The sequence below is a fragment of the Mizuhopecten yessoensis genome, unplaced genomic scaffold, assembly GCF_002113885.1.
Source record: "Mizuhopecten yessoensis strain PY_sf001 unplaced genomic scaffold, ASM211388v2 scaffold11181, whole genome shotgun sequence".
Classification (NCBI taxonomy): domain Eukaryota; kingdom Metazoa; phylum Mollusca; class Bivalvia; order Pectinida; family Pectinidae; genus Mizuhopecten; species Mizuhopecten yessoensis.
The window spans coordinates 1,247,410-1,274,243 of record NW_018408920.1 but is presented as its reverse complement, the minus strand read 5'-3'; the positions used below and the strand labels follow the sequence as shown (position 1 = coordinate 1,274,243).

Genomic DNA, 26,834 nt, shown 5'->3' with positions numbered 1-26,834 from the left:
ATATTTCAAGAATTAAGATTTTATGAAAGTAAGAAGTAACACTATATCTCATAACACGGTGGTATTTTAAACGAGACACTAGACTTAAAGATAATTTGCGATCAACCTTTCAGTCTTAGATATCAAATTGTTTTTCATAGTCGAAGCAATGTCAAAAATATATAATGCTGTATTATAATTTCTGTAAGTCTGCTCAACAGTTTTACATTAAAATGTGGTGATTAACATTACCCTGATAAATTACAGAAATACTGTAAATATAAAATACACACAAAAAAGAGGTCAACCTGAAGAACAAACCCGGACTAGGACGTGCTTGTTAGAGAGAACGACAATTTATGTATGGTTGCGCTGACGAGGTGGAACGACGTAGGGCATTAAACGTTTAGGAGGCTACGTGGAGGAGCGGATGTCGGAAAACGTCGGGAAATAATCTTGAGACGAATATTTAATAAATAATTGTGTCTCCTACTCAGACGATGACTACTGGTGTAGTGGTTTCCATCAATACCGAGTACGTCTGACAGTCAAATTTGATTCCAAAAAGACGAGTTGAAGATGGGGTTTCCAGGCGTATAGGAAAGGTACGGAAGATAAATTCAGTGTTGTGTCAAATGTTGCGTGCAATTAAAAAAACGGGATAAAAAGGTTGTCGGTTTTGGTAGGTCTGGGTGCATAGGCACAAGGGTTACAGCGGTTTGTCAGGTTGGTAGGGTAACGGACTGGTTTGCTCTTCTTGGAAGGATATCCACACAGGAAGGGCTTAGATGAAGAGTAATAATATATGAAATTATACTTATTTGATTACCCAATACAACTGTATAAACAAACTCACTTACTATACAAGCTGTATTCATCTTTTCTTATTTAACTAATTTCCCCTATTCACGGGAAGAAAAGACAAGTGCATAGAAAGATATTAGAAGAATTAGAAACGTTCATTTGATTAACCGTTAATGTTTCTATTGTACTGGCAAAGAAAGTGGCAATTTTGGTGGTGTCCTTGGTGTTTTGGGCTTTGCATCTTTATCAGCATCCTCCAGGAGAAGCTCATTTCTTCTTGTTTCTTCTAAGGGAGGTAACCTGTTTCTTTGAGAATTGACCTCGATATCTACTGCATCGTGCAGAAGCTTCGCTGTGTTTTCGACAGAGGCACGGAGAGGAACTGCTGTAACAACGCTCTCGGCTCCTGTAGCCTCCCGATCTAAACAAGTAGTGTCAGTGGGGATTTTACTTTCCTCAGCCATACCGGGCAATATTGGTTTAGGATCTTTGGGTTTAACTCCAGTTTTGGAAGGATCTTTGGAGGGTTTTTCGTCAATCAGACGCATACCTGTATCGATTGGAGCCATCCCCGCTGGTTGGATCTTGCTCTTCTTCTTGTAGCAGTAGAAGCAAACTATGAGTAACACAAGCAAAAGCAGCACAAATAACCCAGCAGCGACACCAGCGAACAGGCTTGCTTGTGACACAGATGTTGCTTCCGTCGTCGAAGTAGGAACTGAAACGGAAAAGAAAAGTTAATTACGTTCTTCAATTGAACTGCTTTCAGTTGGCATTCATAGTCAATGTGAATGCTAAATGGAACTTAAACAATTCCATGTCCCAAATTAGCACTTTATGTTGAATTCGTCTCCTATCAGTTGGTATTCATACAAATGCCAACTGAAAGCAGCTCACTATTATATATATTTGCCGTTTTCAATCAAAATTCGGCATTTGGTGCGCGCAAGTGTATGAATCATTTTCAAAGGAGGGTCAGTGGTATCCAAAGTTACAATTATGACGTCAAAATAATGATATCTATTTTATCCTTTGAAGTATTTATATGTATTTTATACAAACATGTGTATGTATATTTTTACTTTACATGTCCTTTATATTATAAAGCGCTCTAGAGCTACTAGCTTCAGCAGAATATAGCACTAAATAAATGGCTATCATTATTATTATATTATCATTTTATAGCTGCATGTGGGTCATGACATTTATAGCCAATATGAATACCAGATGAGCTGAGGCTATATGTTGGCAGTGTCACAGAGTGAGGGGTCTTTATTTTGTCGTAAACAGATCGAACATTGTCCATACATGTATTTTTATATACCTATTTGCGAGAAATCTGAATTCGCATTTGAGATTTCTTTTGGAATCGGTGTTACTGCAGGCAAAATCAGTTAAAGTGGCGTAAGATGTCATTATGAATTACAAATTTTATCAACACATATGTCAGTACAATACTAAACACATAACAAAAGTAATGCACTGTTTTTTGTATGGATAATTTAACCATCGCAAGAATGAAGTTTAACATCTTGGTAAAACTGTGTCCATATCTAGTGACTCTTTTGTGTGACGTAAAATGTAATATTTCATCAGGTCTCTACAAAAAATCTTAGGACAAGGTTTGCAAGTTGCTGAACTCCTGTCCATTATAGCATTTAATCCAATTGCACATACTTATTATCTGAGGAAAAACAATTCATACAGAGCTTATAAATGTGAAATTATCACATTTTGACATTGTGTGTTTTATTATGTAACGAATCCATATGTAGTGGAAACAAGGCTTCCGCATCGCGAACTCGGGAGATATTTTGTAAGAGTCACGCGATGTGTTTAAACCTATTTGCTGGGTCTAATTTTCTGTCTATTTTGAGTGTGTTAATTGTTTTAGTGTTTTTAGTTTTGGCGCGTTGTGGTCAGGAAAGAGAGTGCAGTCACAGAGAGTAGACATGGCTGTTTTTCTATCTAGGATTTGGAGAAGTTCGTAATTGAGGGATCTGGGAAAGAAAATAACTATCATACAAGTACTTCTATCAAGAAATTAGTTTGGTATGGTATTGATCAGGATAATAGTAATACTGAAATTAGTTTTTTTTCTTAAGTAATTGAATTATAGTATATTTGAAATTTTCCGGTGTAGACCATTTCTGGTAAAATTATTCTTTCAAAATATATTCATATACAATGTAAGTGATGCTACTGAACAATGCTTTATATGTGTTATTTTTGTTTGTGTATGATATAGATTACATTGACTTAAACCAAAGATCATGAAACTCACAAGCAGTTGTTGTCTGATAACCCTATGAATGTGGAGGGTTTTTTACGGTTATTCTGGTGGTCATTCTAAACCTTTGGAGTTGTGTGCTATTTATACGAGATATACCGCGTCTGTGTTATTTGAACCTGTGTTAAGAGACCATCTACAAACGCATACCACTTTATGGGTTTCCCTAACATACCACTTTATGGGTTTCCCTAACATACCAGTTTATGGGCTTCCCTAACATACCACTTTATGGGCTTCCCTAACATACTACTTTATGGGCTTCCCTAACATACCAGTTTATGGGCTTTCCTAACATACCACGCTATGGGCTTCCCTAACATACCACTTTATGGGCTTCCCTAACATACCTCTTTATGGGCTTCCCTAACATACCACTTTAAGGGTTTCCCTAACATACCACTTTGTGGGTTTCCCTAACATACCACTTTGTGGGCTTCCCTAACATACCACTTTATGGGCTTCCCTAACATACCACTTAATGGGCTTCCCTAACATACCACTTTTTGGGCTTCCCTAACATACCACATTATGGGCTTCCCTAACATACCACTTTATGGGCTTCCCTAACATACCACTTCATGGATTTTCCTAACATACCCTAACATACCACTTTATGGGCTTCCCTAACATACCACTTTATGGGATTCCCTAACATACCACTTTATGGGCTTCCCTAGCATACTATTTTATGGGCTTCCCTAACAAACCACTTTATGGGCTCCCTAACATACCACTTTATGGGCTTCCCTAACATACCACTTTATGGGCTTCCCTAACATACCACTGAATACAGGTTTGACTACCCATTCGTAATGAACAAAATAACATTATCATATTAGACAGCGTATATAAAGTTATATACTGTATGGAAAACAAAGGAAAGGTTCGAGACCATTGCAGAGCACTGAATACTGTTACAACTTGACGCAACAATAACATTGAAAATTATAAGAAGTGTGATATCAGTTAGAAACGTTTGATAAGTGTGAGATCAGCTAGAAACAGTTGATAAGTGTAAGATCAGCTAGAAACGTTTGATAAGTGTGAGATCAGCTAGTAACAGTTGATAAGTGTGAGATCAGTTAGAAACGTTTGATAAGTGTGAGATCAGCTAGAAACGTTTGATAAGTGTGAGATCAGCTAGAAACATTTGATAAGTGTGAGATCAGCTAGAAACGGCTGATAAGTGTGAGATAAGCTAGAAACGTTTGTTAAGTGTGAGATCAGCCAGAAACGGTTGATAAGCGTGAGATCAGTTACAAACGTTTGATAAGTGAGAGATCAGGTAGTAAAAGTTGATAAGTGTGAGATTAGTTAGAAACGTTTGATATGTGTGAGATCAGTTACAAACGTTTGATAAGTGTGCGATCAGCTAGTAACAGGTGATAAGTGTGAGATCCGCTAGTAACAGTTGAGAAATACAAGACCAATTAGAAACGTTTGATATGTGTGAGATCAGTTAGTAACAGTTGATAAGTGAGAGATCAGGTAGTAAAAGTTGATAAGTGTGAGCTCACCTAGTAACAGTTGATAAGTGGGAGATCAGCTAGAAACATTTGATAAGTGTGAGTTCAGCTAGAAACGTTTGGTGAGTGTGAGATCAGCTAGAAGCTTTTGATAAGAGTGAGATCAGATAGTAACAGTTGATAAGTGGGAGATCAGCTAGAAAAGGTTGATAAGTGTGAGATTAGTTACAAACGTTTGATAAGTGAGAGATCAGGTAGTAATAGTTGATAAGTGTGAGCTCACCTAGTAACAGTTGATAAGTGTGAGATCAGCTAGTAACAGTTGATAAGTGTGAGATCAGTAAGAAACATTGGATAAGCGTTTACACACTTTTGCTTTTGTTACATTTTCGCATGATATTGATCTTATACATGCTGAGTGAAACGCGAATTATATCCTTGCAAACAGATGTAGCTTTCGCAGATTCGACTCTTTATCGTGAATAGTTCTAGGTAAAGATAGATTAATTTCCGAACTGCTTTTGCAGATTGTTTTGTTTTTGCGGAAAAAAATGTTACAGCTAAATTCATAAAAATACCACAGAAAATAACAATCGTCACAGTATTTTCGTGATGTTCGTATTCGCAATGCCTTAGTCGGTTTTAAGCCAATTCCTGGGCCACATGTTGGAGACACAAGGTATGGAAGATATGGAAATTTAACTCCAGTTTTGTGGCTCAGAACTTCGACAAGCCTTGACTCTGTCTCAAATTATTCACCCTTGGGTAAAATTCGCCTCCATACCTACATTTCCCCTAAAATCGGAAAAGTAGCTGTAACAGGCGGGGGAAAGAATGTTACGAATTCATATAGCTACAATACATAGGAAGTGAGTTAGAAGCTTGCTAGGTAAGTATATATTTTATTTTAATGCAAATATGTCAATTAACATATGGCATTGCAATATGAGATTATATTCTTACTTTTTAAAATACATATTGAACAACCAATCGCTTCTGACTTATGAGACTGTATATACTTTGTACAGATATTCCACCATGACAACTAACGAAAACTACGGTTGTTTACTTACCACAAGTAACTGAAAAGCAAGAAATAGAAGGTAATTATTATAAAGCATTTAACAAATTTTGGAGTGATATCCAATGTATGTATTGCTATATATATTTGTATTTATTATAAATGAAATAAATATATAATATATTTTCACCTGAATAGACTTAATATTTATGGTTAAGACATAAGAAGATATTGCCTTCTAAAGTTATATATATAATTGTAAGTCAACTGTATTTAACAAAATAACATGTATTAATATTTGAATGAATAAACGATAGGCATGTTTAAGAATATTCACTCACCACTGGCAAGCATTGTGAGGTTAGCCCCGGGGCCGGGCACGTACGTGGACGTCTGGTTAACGTGACAGTCCTTGGGGTACTGGGTAGCATACACATTACTAGACCCAGATGTCTGCTCGATCACCTGCTCAAATATAATTAACATTGTTTACACTGAACTGTACTGAACACAGTCATGTTATGGTATATTTCGAGACCAGATTTTGCCCACATGTCTTTTTCTATTTTGAATATTCCCTACGGCAAGGTTATCTTAAACATCGTTTGCAGTGACAAGAGAAAACCAAAGTGCCAACGAAAGCATAAACAGAAAACAAAATCGATTATGCTAAGGCAAAAGGTGAACAAGGAAAAGATTTTATAGAGACCCTCAAAACATTTCACATGATTGCAAACAGGTTTCTGCTTTCTTCGAAGATGAGTTGTTTATCGATCATGTTTTTTTATTTAAACATTTTGATGTTTGTGTTATGGTTCACAAATCCGTAGCAAAACACAAAATAGTTTGCAAAATTCTACACAGTTTTGTTTCAAAAAGAAACGTGCTCTTCTCTAAAATACAGAGTGTGCTTACACTTAGTAATACTTTCCTTCTGCTAGTATTATTATTTGCAGCATTATATAAAAGTCTGGTAATCGTCGTTTGTATTTTAAATACTCACAGTGAATAGAGATACACAGAGGGCTTTGTCGAACTACGTTCTTCTAGATAAATTTCAATACTCCTCTCTTATATAGCAGTCGGTAACCAATAGTTACGACGACCATAAGTGGGCACCGACACGCTTTTGATATAGGATTATCTTTAACTTGCATTAATGTTGATTCAAATAAACAAGGAGACATCTGTCTAGGAAAAAATGAAATTAAGATGTTATTTGTTTTTCTAAAGCTGGATAGTATAGCCTGTGATGTATATTCTTAAAAACGAGTTTTTCATTCAATGTCAAACACCGATGTAAAACAATATAAAGATTCAATTTATTTTCTAAAGCATTTTGTTTTTGTTATTTTAATGAGAGATATGAAACATAAAAATGGAAGTTGAACGAAACAAAACTGCTTTTGTAGCGATAAGCGAGGAATCTCCGAACTACATCTCGTTCACATTAATATCAGATTCTCCTACAAATAGGACAATACACGAGTCGACACTTTGTAGCTATATTCTAGTTTTTATTGGATTTTTTTTTATCTTTAAGAAATTACAATCAAAACTGACATGCAACTTTGAGTATGTCTTATGCAATACATGTACATGGATCATTGTTCCCGTAATATTTTAATTCGCGGCCGATACTTAACACGAAAACCTTCAATAATAGATGCCAGGCGAAGAATAAGTACAATGCCGTACTGTGACTATAAAGAATAACACACATTCCTTTATCTCGTGAATATTGGTTTTTACAAACAATTCATTCGATTGAATGCCAATATGTAAACACACTTTAATGTATAAAATTATAAATCTTTTGTGTACGGTTTTAAAGAAAACGGTTTTAAAATTTAAAGTAGTGGGTTTTTTTTATCAAAAATAACGGTGTAAAAGTGACATTTGATAAAAATCCTTCTTTGAATGGAAGCGATAATAGGATAGTGAGGCTCGTGAATTGTATACATGACATTGTTTTAAAGTGGAGAATGAAATATTTCATCTGTTAAACACTCACATAACATGTAAACCTGAAGGTAGTACTTTCGTCTGTTGTGCTATCCAGGTTGTATACATTGAGGGTGGTAACATCACCAGTCGTGCTGGAATACAGGCAGTTCAGACTCCCTCCACCTACACAACAAACGTAAGCGTCACAAACAGTACGCTGGATCCCCGGGGTTATCCCCATTCCAAAGGGGACGTCTACATTTTCACTCATTTGCATACTTATGATATCATTAACCTAATGTTTTTATCGAACACTCATCCATGCAATGATAAAGAAATTAGTGGTTATAAATAATGAAACCAGCTTTGAGTGTTAAATACAGTTTAAATAGGTCAGATAATTAGGATACCTAGTGGTGTCGCTGAATCCAAGATAGTTTACCAAGACATTCATATGTAACTACCTGACTATATCATACTAAAACCTTGCTAATTCGGCCTTACCGTCTAGAAACGTACCCCTATAATAAGGAACAATAAACATTGGGATGAAATATTTCTGTATCTATAAAACGGATGATCCGGTATTGTGGAGTTTTCCATCTGAAACCAAAGTAATGTACACGATTCCACTAGTATAATTTTGATGTTACGTACTAGAGTAAGCCTGTACAGTGCTGCACACGGAATAGTTGAAGGTCATCGTGTTGAGGTCAGTGCACACGTCCAGAGAACCCGTGTTATTAGTACAGTCGGAATCATTGAAGGAAAATCCAAATGTTCCCAGGAATATATCCGGGCACTGTTCCTTTACAGCTGATATCTGACCTGTGAATCAAAGGGAGTTTATCGGCTTTCAGGGACACTTCGGAACATTAGCTTACTCGTTTTAGTGTAGGAGCAAAACTTAATAGCCACTTAAATTGTCGCGGTTGATATACCATAATGCACTGTTTGACATAATGTGATCCTAATTACATGTTTTTACCAATACATTGATCATAATGCACTGTTTGACATAATGTGATCATAAATACCTGTTATTACCAATACATATATCATAATGCACTGTTTGACCTAATGTGATCATAATTACATGCTACTACCAATGCATATATCGGAACTAGCGCACCATAGTGTAGAATTTTGCTTATATTTCGTCCGATTCATCCAGTCTCATTGCCATGCATACGGATCTCTGAATAAGTGCATAACGTAAGACACACAGGTGCTTGCACCTATTAGATTTGGTAATATAACAATTTGCCAAAATGAATTAGAATTTATCATACAACTGATTGTCAGTTCTAGTACTAGCAGTCATTTGTATACAATGTCAGCAGCATCTGGAGAAACAACGTTAAGGTTGGACCTACCATCTGCCATGAGGAGGTAGTAATCAGAACTACCGAGGTCTGTACAGGCCAGAGAGGAGTCCACTGTAGTACCTGTGGCAACAAACCTTATTCTCTGGTAGCCTGCGTCCTGCAACATACCTGAAACAAAATATAATTGTTTTGCGCTTTGTTTTGATTAGCTGCTGAAGCGGTTTTGATTTCTCGTTTAGTTTGTTCATCTATCGCAATAAAAACTATCCTAATTCAAGGTTAAGGATAAATTAGACAATAACACAAGATGTCAATTGGACCGGAGAAATCATAGAAGGGGAAGGCATCATAAACCACCAGAACACATTCTGCAATAAAATACATATTGTTATGATCCAATGCAATGTCAGTTCTATCCTCAAATATCATATACATTTTTTTAATCTACACATCATAAAAATGACGTGTTGCATTATTTCGCTTTGAAAAGATATTTTTCGAGATGGAATTCAGAATAGACGTGTATATATGTCAACATGGGACACGAAGTTAGGTCGAGAAACAGTGACGAAATCTTAATGACATATTATCAAAATATCCATGTATATCTCGATTATAGTTATAAGATGTATGTCACCTTATTTGCGACTTGAATATGTTTTTGTTTCCAACACCGTCCTGCGAATGTCTTTGTCGTTTAAAAAAAATGTGCAAAATGGTATCATGCTGACAATAGGAAAATCAATGTTTCGTTTACATTAGCTACTGCAGTGACATACAACATAACTTCAGGTATGGGATTTATTTTTAATATTTCTTTAGATTGATAATACAACGAATTACCGTAATAATAGATGGACGTTAAGGTCAAATAACGGTCCTAAACAAAAGCTGATTGGTAGCATACTTACTTGTATGAATTTGGTATTTGTACAACGACTCCTTGAGACTAGTGAAGGAGATACACATCACAGCAATAGCAGGACTACTAAATAGCGTAAACTCCTCCGATCTGTAACCGTGGTCAACAAAATGATTCAAAATTAAATAGAATATTATTATGTTCAAGGATATTGTAAAATATACTCGTTTTAACGCCAATGTTAATAAATCTCTATCTGAGCTTATTCCATTAGAGCTATAAATATATAGTTTCTCTTTTCTAGTGGGGTGTAGGAAAAAGACATATCCCACAGCGTTACCACACACGGATAATTCCATAATTCAACGTCGATAGGAAGCGACAACTTGAACCATGCAGACACAACTGTAGACCATAATGAACTAATCCAGATCAATTAATGATCTACTGTAGTTATATAGTTGTGGGTTACTTTGAAACAGTAGGAGTTTCTCTGGACCACTACTGTAGTTATATAGTTGTGGGTTACTCTGAGACAGTCCGAGTTTCTCTGTACCACTACTGTAGTTATATAGTTTTGGGTTACTCTGAGACAGTAAGAGTTTCTCTGGACCTCTACTGTAGTTATATAGTTGTGGGTTACTCTGAGACAGTACGAGTTTCTCTGTACCACATGTGGCGCCCGTCATTAAAACTTCTGTCCAATCCAGTTTTTAAAATTTGTTTTTTTTCATCAACTGCGAGTTCTTAATATACCGCATTTTAAAACTTCAGTCTGTGGTTTAAAACTGTTCACCTATCCACTAACATAGCTATACATCCTCGTGTATCGTTATGTGCAAATATTCCTGCGTGGTGAATGAACAAGGGTGGGAGCTATTCTTATTTCTACTGAGGTTTTCTGTTTTGATCAGAGAAAAAATGCACCTCTTTTTAGAAACAAAAAATGAAGTGTTTTCGGCATTGTGACATACCAGTGAACATGCTAGTTTGAGCACTCCGGTACAATCTAAGATATGACATAGATGTATTACCGCCTACATACATTGTGACATACTAGTGAACATGCTAGTTTGAGCACTCCGGTACAATCTAAGATATGACAGAGATGTATTATCGCCTACATACATTGTGACATACTAGTGAACATGCTAGTTTGAGCACTCCGGTACAATCTAAGATATGACAGAGATGTATTATCGCCTACATACATTGTGACATACTAGTGAACATGCTAGTTTGAGCACTCCGGTACAATCTAAGATATGACAGAGATGTATTATCGCCTACATACATTGTGACATACTAGTGAACATGCTAGTTTGAGCACTCCGGTACAATCTAAGATATGACAGAGATGTATTATCGCCTACATACATTGTGACATACTAGTGAACATGCTAGTTTGAGCACTCCGGTACAATCTAAGATATGACAGAGATGTATTATCGCCTACATACATTGTGACATACTAGTGAACATGCTAGTTTGAGCACTCCGGTACAATCTAAGATATGACAGAGATGTATTATCGCCTACATACATTGTGACATACTAGTGAACATGCTAGTTTGAGCACTCCGGTACAATCTAAGATATGACAGAGATGTATTATCGCCTACATACATTGTGACATACTAGTGAACATGCTAGTTTGAGCACTCCGGTACAATCTAAGATATGACAGAGATGTATTATCGCCTACATACATTGTGACATACTAGTGAACATGCTAGTTTGAGCACTCCGGTACAATCTAAGATATGACAGAGATGTATTATCGCCTACATACATTGTGACATACTAGTGAACATGCTAGTTTGAGCACTCCGGTACAATCTAAGATATGACAGAGATGTATTATCGCCTACATACATTGTGACATACTAGTGAACATGCTAGTTTGAGCACTCCGGTACAATCTAAGATATGACAGAGATGTATTATCGCCTACATACATTGTGACATACTAGTGAACATGCTAGTTTGAGCACTCCGGTACAATCTAAGATATGACAGAGATGTATTATCGCCTACATACATTGTGACATACTAGTGAACATGCTAGTTTGAGCACTCCGGTACAATCTAAGATATGACAGAGATGTATTATCGCCTACATACATTGTGACATACTAGTGAACATGCTAGTTTGAGCACTCCGGTACAATCTAAGATATGACAGAGATGTATTATCGCCTACATACATTGTGACATACTAGTGAACATGCTAGTTTGAGCACTCCGGTACAATCTAAGATATGACAGAGATGTATTATCGCCTACATACATTGTGACATACTAGTGAACATGCTAGTTTGAGCACTCCGGTACAATCTAAGATATGACAGAGATGTATTATCGCCTACATACATTGTGACATACTAGTGAACATGCTAGTTTGAGCACTCCGGTACAATCTAAGATATGACAGAGATGTATTATCGCCTACATACATTGTGACATACCGGTGAACATGCTAGTTTGAGCACTCCGGTACAATCTAAGATATGACAGAGATGTATTATCGCTTACATGCATTGTGACATACCAGTGAACTATCGCCTACATACCTATCTATTGCTTCTACAATATGATATGACAATATCCACTTGGCAAACACATAAACTAATGCAATCACATATATGAACAGTAGGAAAATACAGTATAGTTAGAAAGTTATAAAGTATACATCTAACAGAATAATACCACCACTCTAGAAATGTGTGTAAGTAATAAACAAACATTTGGATATGACATTAAATAGTATCACTTCACAAGGCAAATATATGCAAAGAATTTACTATTATTTAATTCTGAAAAAATATTTCTGAATTTGATGTCTTCATATGGCATCATTATAACATGTTCAATAAGGCAAGATCTGCCAAGTGGTAAATATGAGAAGGATATTGTTTACTTCTCCGTAATATAATAACAGATAAAACTCAAAATAGGCCTACTGTTCTATACACACTCAAAACGTGTTTGTGTGTAAAAAAGTAAATATCGCAATCTAACTGTTATACAACCCAAGAAATGTTCCGGAATGGCCATGGACATATTTGAACATTAGGAAATCACGCAATAGCCATGGTGATTTTTAAGATATTTTAGATGTATTTGGGTATGTGGCTGTCAATATTCCTTGATGAGATAAATGAACAGTTGTCAATATTTGTTGAATAAAGTCCAACTCGCCCACCATACCAACATTCCGGGCAGCAAAGGAGACACACGGGAAACCACTAGGTGTGTCATCGGAAGTAAACAATGGCAGAAACAAAGCAAGAACATCTTGAACACTGCAATAGATATAGCAGAACAATTTTGTTTTTCTGTCAATGAACACAAAAAGAAAATCTAAACACCTGAAGGAAGTCCAAGAGAATGTATGTGATGGGATACATATTAGTTCATTCTGTGTTACATCATCTGTTTGAGAAAGAATTTGGACAACTGAATCGGTATTGGTACCAAAGATGAACATAAACACATTCAGGCGATTAACACCTATTCAATTTGGCTATAATTACAGCAAGAAAAAAGTGACACTGCACCATAAAGCTGATTGCCTATATTGAACTCACACAAGATACTAGGGGCCCAAGTGGACATCCAATTAGGTCTTCTACTGTTGAACTGTCAGAGGGGGGGGGGGGGGGGGGTCTTCTACTGTTGAACTGTCTGAAGGGGTGTGGTCTTCTACTGTTGAACTGTCAGAAGGGGGAGTGGTCTTCTACTGTTGAACTGTCAGAAGGGGAGTGGTCTTCTACTGTTGAACTGTCAGAAGGGGAGTGCGTAAATCCCGTTAATGATATGATTTTCAAAAAGGTAAATTTTAAATAACAATGAGGACAATGAGCATATCCAGTAATGAGCCACTACTCCAAAGGGATCCACTAGCGGAATCTACCAGCTTGTATCTTGAAAGATGAACGTGAAACACACAGATGATTTGTGAGTGCATCTTTACATTCAGTATGCCAAAACTGAATTCCACTGCATCGTATAGCTGTTTTGTCCAAGGGGTAAAAAAAAATGGTTGAGACCTAATATTAGTTAAACTACTGTTAGAACGTTACTTACTTGAGGATGTAATAGCTGCCCACAAGAGATTCGCAGGCGAAAGTGATGGTGCCCTGGTTGTACACCGTGTAGTCAGCAACATGACTGGAGTTGAAGGTAAGTGATCCGCTGTCGCTGCTGACCCATGTTCCCCTTAGGTCTGACGGAAACGTGCAGGCACCAGCTGTAACATGACAAGGAACGATCATGTCCAAATACTGACTTAGCTGAGGAGCTTGTAGCGATTGTCTGATGCTACCAGTTCACATGATGAATATATTCATTAAGTATAAACAGTAAATCCATCGTATAATACTAAGTCAATCTACAAAAAGTATCAATATGTAAAACTACAGGCAAGGAATCAACAGACGTGACACGGAAAAGCATAGTATAAAGTACTACTTTTCACTTTCGTTCAGTTAATTTCATCGTTAAGCTACTTAAATATATTTGTTTCCGAAGAGAAAGCTATACCATGTCGGATGTTAAACAAACAGGGTAAAATACGACATAATGTACATCTGCAATCGTACTTTATGGAAGTGCAAACTGTAAAGGGATGAACACAGAGTGAAAAATCACTTATTACACAGTTCTATTATATTGCAGACGCCTATCAGGGTGAATTTCAATAAAAAGCTATTTTTATTTCGTTTTTACACGATAAGGGCATTTACTATCTCGTTAAACCACGGTGAACAGATACAAAAGTGGAGAAAAGCGAAGTCAGATCCATTCTCTCTTTATCTGGAGCATAAACAAGTGTGTGAACAAATCATTGAATTTTGTTTCGAATTGAACTAAGCTAGAGCAAAAGTCTTGTGGTCATGCTCCCGTATTCATGAAAGCATTCTCATGCTCAAGCACGCATTTTGTGCTCAAACCGATAAGCAGTTCTGCCTTCTAGGGCTTCTTCAGGCGGACTGACAATTTTAGTGTCGTCATCAATAAACAATCATACAATTGACCTTCATTTTGACGGAGTATTCAGTTGTATGAACGTGTGTGTGTTAAAGCTCCATAAAGAATATGTTCGTGCGCGTTCATGCTACCGTATTCGCCGTCAAAATGAAGGTCAATCTTTATATCTACATCCAAAACATGTTTCAATGCTACAATACGCAGAAAACAAAACAGACGAAACGGGTTACTACGATGGTATTTACGGTAGCCGGGGTAACTACGATGGTATCTACGGTAGCTGGGGTTACTACGATGGTATCTACGGTAGCCGGGGTTACTACGATGGTATCTACGGTAGCCGGGGTTGCTAAGATGGTATCTACGGTAGCCGGGGTTACTAAGATGGTATCTATGGTAGCCGGGGTTACTACGATGATATCAACGGTAGCCGGGGTTACTACGATGGTATCTACGGTAGCCGGGGTTACTAAGATGGTATCTATGGTAGCCGGAGTTACTGCGATGGTATCTAAGGTAGCCGGGGTTACTACGATGGTACAATGTATATACGGTAGCCGGGGTTACTACGATGGTATCTACGGTGGCCAGGGTTATTACGATGGTATCTGTTATGATCATGTCCAAGGTTAACATGTATCCGGATTATTATCCTGTAAGTAGTGTCGGACCGCATGGTTCCGATTTATGCCTTGCGCATGCATGCTCTGTATTGTATGTTGTGAACCGACATTACATAACCTACAGTCGTGTGTTGTTGTAAGTTGTATCTTTACGATAAAGGACCCGCACAAACACAACAGTGGCGACGAGGATTGACGTAACCTTACATAGGAACAACACCTGTAACAGAAAAACTGTAAGGTATGGCTGTAAGACACAGGAGCATCGAAGAATTTGATGTAAACTCGCAAAATTGGGACGAGTACATTGAACGATTGCAACACTATTTTGTGGCTAATGCGGTGGATGATAACGATGTAAAACGTTCAATATTCGTAATGTTGTGAGTCCGGCAAAACCCGGAGAAAAAACGTACGATGAGCTGAAAAATAACATTCGAAATCATCTGCAACCCAAACCCCTGGTGATAGCGGAACGGTTCAAGTTTCATCAACGCAAAGAAAAGGAAGGAGAAACGGTGAGTCAATTTCTAGCCGAACTCCGTAACCTCAGTGAACATTGTAATTTTGAAGCGTTTTTGAACGATGCCTTGCGGGATAGATTTGTGTGTGGGTTGGCCTCCACGGCAACCCAAAGGAAATTGCAATCGGAAGCTGAATTGACATTGAAAAAAGCAATGGACATTGCCGTTAGTATGGAGATGGCAGACTGTGAATCGCGCAAACTAAAAGAAACATCTACAATGTTCGAGGAGAGTAAGAACGAGGAACAGACACACAAAATGTTTACACAATGCTTTCGTTGTGGAAAGAACAATCATAGTGGTTACATTTGTTATCATAAGAACAGCAAGTGCCTTAAATGTCACGAAACCGGTCATCTGAGCAAAATGTGTCCGGCAAACCGCGACCACATCAAAGTACTGGCGGAGGAAAATGACATAATTTTAAGAAAGAAAATCCGAAAATCAACTTCGTGGAGGATTCCGACGTGGATAGTTCTGGTGCCTATGAAACTGATTGTAAGTACTCTTTGCCTCTGTTTTCGATAAAATCTGACGGCCAGAAGGAAATAAACATTGATTTGTTAATTGACCGCAAACGACAGAAAATGGGGTTGGACACCGGGGCTTGGGTTTCTTTGATATCGGAAAAGGGGTATCGTCAGAAGTATCAGGGTTCTGTGAAACTGAACGACACGTCAACAGTTCTGAGGACATACACAGGTCAACTTTTACCAGTTGTCGGGGAGATGTCTGTGATGGTACAGTATGGAGACCAACAGGTGTCATTGCCGTTACTCGTGGTCAAGGCTGATGGACCTGCATTGCTTGGTAGAAACTGGTTGAGTAAGATAAAACTTAACTGGCAATCTATCAACTACACCATCAATGGACATTCACAGGACTCTTCAAGAAGTACAAAGTGTTCAATGAAGAGTTGGGTACTGTGAAGGGAGTAACTGCTAGCCTCCGAATAAAGGAGGATGCTATCCCTAAGTTCTTCAAACCAAGGTCTGTGCCTTTCGCTCTCAAAGACAAGATCGGCAAAGAACTTGACCGACTGGAAAAGGCTGGAATTCTCGAAAAGGTGGAGAGTTTTGATTGAGGCACTCCCATTTTACCAGTGTTAAAACCTGATGGTTCTATGAGGATATGTGGAGACTATAAAGTCACTATTAATCCCTACTTGGATGTTCCAGAATACCCGTTACCGACCAGCTAGGAGTTATTCCCAAAGTTGAATGGTGGTGATCAGTTCTCAAAACTGGATCTGACCAACGCGTATCAACAAGTGTTGTTGGATGAGGAGTCACGGAAGTTAGTTACCATCAACACGCACCGCGGCTTGTATCGGTACACGCGTCTTCCGTTTGGCGTAGCGGCTGCTCCCGCCATATTTCAACGCACTATGGACCAGGTCCTGCAAGGAATTGAAGGTGTCGGATGCATATTAGATTATATTCAAATCACGGGAAAATCTGACGCCGAACACCGTCACAATCTCGACACAACGCTTCATCGACTAGAGGATTTCGGTATCCGACTAAAGAAAACCAAGTGTTTCTTCATGAGCGACGAAGTAGAATATTTCGCGTTTAAGGTCAACAAGGGCGGTATCCATCCTTCACCGAGGAAGGTGGAAGCCATTTTGAAATTGGTTGATCCCCAAACTAAGCGTGAGCTTCAATCGTGGCTCGGTATTGTCAATTATTACCGCAAGTTCATTCCGAACATGGCTACAGTCGCAGAGCCTCTGACTCATTTGTTAGCAAACGACGTGGAATGGCAGTCGACCCCGGCGTGTGCTAGTGCTTGTAACACTATCAAAAAACTCTTAGTATCGTCCGAGGTCATGGTCCATTATGATCCACAGAAACCGTTAATGCTGGCTGTAGACGCCTCAGCCTACGGGCTCGGAGCGGTAATTTCACACACCATCTAGTCGAGCGACAAATCGATCGCGTACGCGTCCCGTGCATTGACGTGGGCCGAAAAGAATTATTCTCAGATAGAGAAAGAAGCGTTGGCTATTATTTTTGGAATTCAAAAGTTTCCCCAGTCCCTCTATGGACGGCGTTTTACGCTATTAACAGATCACAAGCCTCTGACAACGATCTTGGGGTCAAAGAAAGGCATTCCGGTTTTGGCAGCATCACGGTTACAGCGATGGGCAATCCAGCTGTCCGCGTACCAGTTTGACATTAAGTTTCGAACGACCGACAAAAACGGAAATGCTGAAGCGTTATCACGCTTTCTATTGAAAGAGGATGTAAGTAGCAACCGTGACGACTATGTTTTCTATGAGGAAGCTGAGTTAGTTAACAAAATGCAGGTAAACAACTTACCCGTTACCGCTTCGCGTATCGCAGCGGCGACCAAATCCTATCCAATTCTGTCCCGTGTGATGGAATTTACCAGAAGTGGATGGCCAAATGTCCATTCCAAGGATGATCTACAGCCGTATCACCGGATAAGAGAGGAGTTGACCAGCGAGGAAGGATGTTTACTCCGAGGTATACGCGTGATCATACCCGAACGATATCAGACGGATATCTTAAACGAGTTACATAGCAACCACCCAGGAATCGTGAGAATGAAATATCTGGCTCGGTTACACGCGTGGTGGCCAAACATGGATGTTGCATTGAGCGTAAAGTGTCGGCCTGTGAAGCATGTCGATTTATGGATGAAATGTACATGATCGTAGTAGACGTGCATTCGAAGTGGCTTGACGTAATACGTATGTTTTCGACAACTACGACAAGTACCATCAACGCCTTGAGGTATTTGTTGGCGTCTTATGGTTAACCAAAAGAACTGGTTTCCGATAATGGTCCTCAGTTCACCGCGGCCGAGTTTACCACATTTCTCAAGGAAAACGGCGTGCATCATATCACCAAAGTTCAAATGGTGAGGCAAAGAGAGCAGTGCGTACTTTTAAGCAAGCTATGAAATCAATGGCTCAGGAAGGTGGTACACTGAACCAGAAACTTGCTTCGTTTCTCTTGTCCTATCGTACCACACCCCCATAGTCTTACCAAGACTACCCCCAGAGAACTATTCCTAGGCAGAAAGTTAAGAATCAGACTTGATGTCATGCGTCCAGATCTGTCGGGGAATATACAACAAAAGACTACCCCCTACAGTGTCAAAGACTCGTTATTTTGAAGTCGGTGACATTGTGATTACACGAGACTATCGCGGAAACAATAGGAAACCTACATGGATCAAAGGCATTGTGCTTCGCAAACTAGGACCCCTTACATACACCATCCAGGTGGACAACCTAACATGGAAGAGACATGTTGATCAGATGCGTGCTTGTGATGTAAACTGTAACATGGCAACTCCAGAACAAATAGTTTCTGACATGCATCATTATCCAGACTATCTCCCTGTATTTCCACCGATTCCGTTCGTGGGAACTGAGAGGGTATCATCACCATCTAGTCCCAAGACTAACCCCAGTGAGGTCGCTCGTACACCACAGACTTCGAGTGTGCCAATTACGCGCGCAGACCCTGTAACCATCGCTACAAGCGATAGGTATCCGCGTCGTGAAGTTATGAAACCTTCGCGTCTCATTGAGAACTGTTAAATGAGTTATGTGTTCAAAAAACTGTGAAAGTTAATCGTGTTTAAGACTAGGTATAGTATAAGTTACCAGTTAGATGATTTTGACAAATTATGGTAATTGAAAATGTATGGACAATGTACCAAGGAACAATAACTTTAGTTTTAAATATCAATGATATTAATGGACAGTGAGCTAGGGAAGCTACATTCTAATCCTTATAATTGTTTAAAGGCAACCTTTGTTTAGGGGGAGAAAAGTGTTATGTTCATGTCCAAGGTTAACATCTATCCGGATTATTATCCTGTAAGTAGTGTCGGACCGCATGGTTCCGATTTATGCCTTGCGCATGCTCTGTATTGTATTTTGTGAACCGCCATTAAATAACCTACAGTCGTGTGTTGTTGTAAGTTGTATCTTTACGATAAAGGACCCGCACAAACACAACAGTATCTACGGTAGCCGGGGTAACTACGATTGTATCTACGGTAGCCGGGGTTACTACGATGGTATCTACGGTAGCCGGTGTTACTAAGTTGTTATCTACGGTAGCCGGGTTTACTACGATAGTATTTATGGTAGCCGGGGTTACTACGATGGTATCTGCGGTAGCCGGGGTTACGACGATGGTATCTACGGTAGCCAGGGTTACTACGATGGTATCTACGGTAGCCAGGGTTACTACGATTGTATGTACAGTAGCCGGGGTTACTACGATGGTATCTACGGTAGCCGGGGTTACTACGATTGTATCTACGGTAGCCGGTGTAAGTTGTTATCTACGGTAGCCGGGGTTGGTTACTACGATAGTATCTATGGTAGCCGGGGTTACTACGATGGTATCTATGGTAGCCGGGGTTACTACGATGGTATCTACGGTAGCCGGGGTTACTAAGTTGTTATCTACGGTAGCCGGGGTTCCTACGATAGTATCTATGGTAGCCGGGGTTACTACGATGTTATCTATGGTAGCCGGGGTTACTACGATGGTATCTATGGTATTTGGGGTTACTCCGATGGTATATACGATAGCCAGGGTTACTACGATGGTATATACGATAGCCGGGGTTACTACGATGGTATATACGGTAGCCGGGGTTACTACGATGGTATATACGGTAGTCAGGGTTACTACGATGGTATCTATGGTATTTGGGGTTACTACGATGGTATCTATGGTATTTGGGGTTACTCCGATGGTATATACGATAGCCAGGGTTACTACGATGGTATATACGGTAGCCGGGGTTACTTCGATAGTATCTACGGTAGCCGGGGTTACTACGATGGTATCTACGGTAGCCGGGGTTGCTAGGACGATATGGTTTTAGTTAATCTGAATCCGAAAATTCACAGTGCACGAAACTATTTTTTCTTCCTTTCGTAGTGTAACACAACACCAGTGACAAGAGTTGAAGATTGGTATGAAGTTTATTCCGGTAATCTCAAGCGTTAGGATCGGTCTGTCGTCTGTACCTTATAGTGTCGTCTCTAACCGTCTCTAGTCCTTCTAGCCTCATCTCTCGTCGTCCCTTGCTCCAATCAGGAACCGTCGGCACTTTCTGTAAACGAGAAGTGCCGACGGTTCTCGATTGTTCGCAATGTAGGTCCCGATATGGTAATGAAATAACAATATGGCGGCAACCTAGTTACTCCCGAGGTATTTTCTCCTTTAAGGAGTGTGGTGACGGTTCCCGATTGCCCTTGCTCTTGTACTATTATCTCCTTTCTAAGTTATACTTATACCCATACCCACATCGTCCCTGTTACTAGGATGCCTCCAGACATTATCTATCACAAGGTCCATAAACCCATCATAACTAATTGTCACGGGCGAAACTAGTCAGTTGAGGCCAAGGGTAGCAGTGTACAGTAGAGAGTTGTGGTCATGTGATATTTTTGTTAAATGGCTAACGCCTGTATAATGATATGTACAAAAAAAAAAAAAAAAAAAGTGTATTAAAATTGGTATAAGCATGATGAAGCGGGCTGTGTGAGCTTCACATTTGTGAGAAAAAAAAGAAGATTTTTTTGGTTCGAGAATAAAATGTTGGCCATAATCCGAAAGGGAAAAGCTAGCTTTACAGGAGGTATAATTTTGTCAACAGCACACAACGCAAAATTGCAAAAAAACCAAGTTGTACAACTTTACTGGTACCCAGATAATTCTGCTACCAAGTAGGTAATCTTTAATTTCAGACAGAACTTTTGGGTCAAAAATAGCATTATTTGGCATTTTTTGGTAATTTTTGATGTGGTAACCATGGTTTTCACACAAGTGACATACATAGAAAAGAGTGGTTTATACAATTCTCAGTACTTTATATGTATTGTAAATATAATGCAGTTCACAAATATATATACATGTATATATGTGTTGTGTAGGGTAAATCCGCTGTGTTTACATTTCCTCGACATGTGCCTTGTTTTTCAGAGTCGGGCCATTTCTACTGTCCACTGCTACCTACGATCATAACATGCATCCAGCCATGATCTCTTCTAAGGTCCGTTAACCCGTCAAAATGACGCCTAGCTGGTCAGTCAGATTAATAGTCCTGGATTCAATTAGCTATGTCCTATATACGTGACCATCTACGCCTATACGACTATACCCTCATAAACCAGCTCAGTTACTAATTCGTTGGTCAAAACTTTCTGGCCTGTCCGTTCTCGGGCTATTTATAATCAATTACGCAACGTCGTAACATCGACTGTGTTACAGTAGCTTTTGCATTTTAAATTAAGTAATGTACTTATGGATTGACGCGGTCTAGTGTTTCAGAAAGAAGCCGCCATTGTTTACTTTACCGTCAAAAATATTTGAATGTGCATTCATGGAATAAAAAGTTTGTTAGCATCACTTTGTTGTATAATTTGACATGTAGACCCCCAATATGTTCCATGATGAAAGAACCAAGCAATGGTTGTTTTCGGACTGTTATATCGCTGAAGCGTGACCGGTGCCATATTTGAAACCATTATCGATCCGCCGAGCCTTTTTCACTGCGTATACGCTAATTTATATACGCAGTCAGATTTTACTAAACTAAAGAAGGGAAACATGTAAATATTACATTGTAAAAACCATTGTGCATTCAAGCTGGGTTTGAGGGCTTTTGTAAACATTTTTTTCTTTAAATTCTCCTGCAACTTAAGTAACACATTTACAATATCTTTAGAACATTGATGCCTATGTTTGCTAACTTCTTAAAAATCTTAGTTTATTGTCCTTTATTTGTTGTCTATGTACATTTATACGTATTGTCAATTTTTATCAGGTTTGTATGATATAAATTTTTACATAGAACTTCCATATTAAAGAGTAAATAACATTCTATGAATAAATAACAGTTAATGTCTGATCTAATTTCTGTTTGATACCAATTGCAATTTTTTTTTCTTTGCATTCAATGATTATCTTACATGTACCGCTCCTTGGTCCATACATCTGTTAACACAAGTGACAATATTTGTGGTGCTCATATCAAATGTGGATGAACATAACGTGTCAAGGTTTTAGTTTGTCTTTTACAGTTTAAAGGCACGGTAGTGCAGGACGCCGGGCTCGTGACCGAAGGGTTGCGGGTTCGTGCCACGGCACGGCAATGTGTTGTATCTTTGAGCAAGATACTTTACTCCGCTTGTTCCAGTCTACTCAGCTGTAAATGAGTACGTGGTTTGGCAGTGCTAGAATTGTTGAATGCTAGCTGTTAGCGCCGAAATGGCAGCTCCGGCTGTATGCTCCCCAGGGAGTTGAGAAATGTATTGGCTGGTTGCAAAGGCCACTAATTTGTGAACCGCTTTGAGACGACCTACGAACTAAGTTGTGATAAAGCGGTATATACGAACCTCCAATTATTATTATTATTATTATTATTTATGATATCCCTCTTATCAATAATCCACTTCATGTTCTCACTGTAAATTCACAAAATGTTTAACGACAGGAAACATGTCACAATTATTTGGATTGTAAGTAGTAACAAATGGTATGTTATCAGCATCTTTGGTGTTAGCTCTTTCTAAATTAACACTGACAGGGCCTTCCCCGTTAGCTCTTTCTAAATTAACACTGACAGTGCATTTCCCGTTAGCTCTTTCTAAATTAACACTGCCAGGGCCTTTCCCGTTAGCTCTCTCTAAGTTAACACTTACAGGGCCTTTCCCGTTAGCTCTCTCTAAATAAACACTGACAAGGCCTTTCCCGTTAGATCTTTCTAAATTAACTCTGACAGGGCCTTTCCCGTTAGCTCTTTCTTAATTAAGACTGACAGGGCCTTTCCCGTTAGCTCTCTCTAAGTTAACACTGACAAAGCCTTTCCCGTTAGCTCTCTCTAAATTAACACTGACAAGGCCTTTCCCGTTAGCTCTCTCTAAATTAACACTGGCAGGGCCTTTCCCGTTAGCTCTCTCTAAATTAACACTGGCAGGGCCTTTCCCGTTAGCTCTCTCTAAATTAACACTGACAGGGGCTTTCCCGTTAGCTCTCTCTAAATTAACACTGGCAGGGCCTTTCCCGTTAGCTCTCTCTAAATTAACACTGGCAGGGCCTTTCCCGTTAGCTCTCTCTAAATTAACACTGACAAGGCCTTTCCCGTTAGCTCTCTCTAAATTAACACTGGCAGGGCCTTTCCCGTTAGCTCTCTCTAAATTAACACTGGCAGGGCCTTTCCCGTTAGCTCTCTCTAAATTAACACTGGCAGGGCCTTTCCCGTTAGCTCTCTCTAAATTAACACTGACAAGGCCTTTCCCGTTAGCTCTTTCTTAATTAACACTGCCAGGGCCTTTCCCGTTAGCTCTCTCTAAGTTTACACTGACAGGGCCTTTCCCGTTAGCTCTCATTAAGTTAACAATGACAGGGCCTTTCCCGTTAGCTCTTTCTAACTTAACACTGACAGGGCCTTTCCCGTTAGCTCTTTCTTAATTAACACTGACAGGGCCTTTCCCATTAGCTCTCTCTAAATAAACACTGACAGGGCCTTTCCCGTTAGATCTTTCTAAATTAACTCTGACAGGGCCTTTCCCGTTAGCTCTCTTTAAGTTAACACTGACAGGCCCTTTCCCGTTAGCTCTTTCTAAATTAACACTGCCAGGGCCTTTCCCGTTAGCTCTCTCTAAGTTAACACTGACAGGGGCTTTCCCGTTAGCTCTCTCTAAATTAACACTGACAGGGCCTTTCCCGTTACCTCTTTCTTAATTAAGACTGACAGGGCCTTTCCCGTTAGCTCTCTCTAAGTTAACACTGACAGGGCCTTTCCCGTTAGCTCTCTCTAAATTAATACTGACAGGGCCATTCCCGTTAGCTCTTTTCCGTAAGCTCTTTCTTAATTAACACTGACAGGGCCTTTTCCGTTAGCTCTCTCTAAGTTAACACTGACAAGGCCTTTCCCGTTAGCTCTCTCTAAATTAACACTGACAGGGCCTTTTCCGTAAGCCCTCTCTAAATTAACACTGGCAGGGCCTTTCCCGTTTGCTCTCTCTAAATTAACACTGACAGGGCCTTTCCCGTTAGCTCTCTTTAAGTTAACACTGACGGGCCTTTCCCGTTAGCTCTCTCTAAATTAACACTGACAGGGGCTTTCCCGTTAGCTCTCTCTAAATTAACACTGGCAGGGCCTTTCCGGTTAGCTTTTTCTAAATTAACACTGACAGGGCCTTTCCCGTTAGCTTTCTCTAAGTTAACACTGACAGGGCCTTTCCCGTTAGCTCTTTTTAAATTTAAACTTAACAGGGCCTTTCCCGTAAGCCCTCTCTAAATTAACATTAACAGGGCCTGTCCCGTTAGCTCTTTCTAAATGAACACTGACAGGGCCCTTTCCGGTTAGCTTTTTCTAAATTACCCCTGCAAGGCCTTTTCCCGTTACCTTCTCTAAGTTAACATTGACAGGGCCTTTCCCGTTGGCTCTCTCTAAATTAGCACTGGCAGCGCCTTTCCGGTTAGCTTGTTCTAAATTAACACTGGCAGGGACTTTCCCGTTAGCTCTCTTTAAGTTAACACTGACAGGGCCTATCCCGTTAGCTCTTTCTAAATGAACACTGACAGGGCCATTCCCATTAGCTCTCTCTAAATCAACACTGACAGGGCCTTTTCTAAATTAACACTGACAGGGCCTTTCCCGTTAGCTCTTTCTAAATTAACATTAACAGGGCCTTTCCCGTTAGCTCTCTCTAAATTAACACTGACAGGGCCTATCCCGTTAGCTCTTTCTAAATTAACACTGACAGGGCCTTTCCCGTTAGCTCTCTCTAAATTAACACTGACAGGGCCTTTCCCGTTAGCTCTTTCTAAATTAACACTGACAGGGCCTTTCCCGTTAGCTCTCTCTAAATTAACACTGACAGGGCCTTTCCCGTTAGCTCTTTCTAAATTAACACTGACAGGGCCTTTCCCGTTAGCTCTCTCTAAATTAACACTGACAGGGCCTTTCCCGTTAGCTCTTTCTAAATTAACACTGACAGGGCCTTTCCCGTTAGCTCTCTCTAAATTAACACTGACAGGGCCTTTCCCGTTAGCTCTTTCTAAATTAACACTGACAGGGCCTTTCCCGTTAGCTCTCTCTAAATTAACACTGACAGTGCCTTTCCCGTTAGCTCTTTCTAAATTAACACTGACAGTGCCTTTCCCGTTAGCTCTCTCTAAATTAACACTGACAGGGCCTTTCCCGTTAGCTCTTGGATAGCGTTGTGTACCACTGCAGCAGGATAACGTTTTCTTTAAAGATACATTTTTAAATCTTTCAATCTGTTTCTTATATTTTTTTATCGCTACCATACGTGATTAATTTCGATGCTAAACTATATGGAATGTTAAGCTTAGTGTGTTTAACATGATTAGAAAAGCAATCCAAATAATTGTGGAAATCTGTAGGTTTAGAATATATATCGCTTACAATATCTTGTCCTTTAATTTCTACAAAAAATTATCCAAGAAAGGTATTCCTTTTTCACTAAATTCCATTGTGTTATTCAAATTGGAATAACAGATATTTAGCATATTGAAAATTGAAAAAAGAAGTTCTCACCTAGAGGCCTAATAATAAAACAATGATCCAGAAATCTCAAAATATTTTCTTTTGGATAGTTTGCAAAAGTAACACTTAACGTATTTTCAACATTTGTATAAAGTGTATACTCTCAATACCCACGGACAAGCGTCGCATAGGTAGGGGCCACCTTTGTTCCCATTGCAGTACCTTTACACTGTTGGTAAAAATTACCATTAAAACAAAACGTATTGTTTTCCAATACAATTTTTAATGCTTCAACAATGAATTGTTTATCAAATCTAGAGTCTACTATTCAAGCAATAGCTAATGGCCTCGATTCCCAAATTATGTGGAATATTTGTATACAAGCTTATTACATCAAAAGTTACAAGATTACAAACCTCCTTAACTTGATTTAGCAAATGAGAGAGAAAATCTATATCATTACGTATAAAA

General features: G+C 39.2%; 1 protein-coding gene across 1 annotated transcript in view; it reads right to left on the bottom strand.

Annotated features, from left to right (window-relative positions):
• The window catches only part of LOC110440401, a 40,162-nt gene that overhangs the window by 9,638 nt on the left and 3,690 nt on the right, over positions 1-26,834 (bottom strand). The window contains exons 2-9 of the mRNA XM_021483455.1: positions 13,790-13,952; positions 9,750-9,850; positions 8,887-9,006; positions 8,168-8,338; positions 7,578-7,693; positions 5,905-6,028; positions 5,616-5,624; positions 1,334-1,501 (exon numbers count right to left, since the gene is read on the bottom strand). Of these exons, the coding sequence (XP_021339130.1) occupies positions 1,334-1,501; positions 5,616-5,624; positions 5,905-6,028; positions 7,578-7,693; positions 8,168-8,338; positions 8,887-9,006; positions 9,750-9,850; positions 13,790-13,952 (972 nt within the window). The remainder of the gene's footprint in view (positions 1-1,333; positions 1,502-5,615; positions 5,625-5,904; positions 6,029-7,577; positions 7,694-8,167; positions 8,339-8,886; positions 9,007-9,749; positions 9,851-13,789; positions 13,953-26,834) is intronic.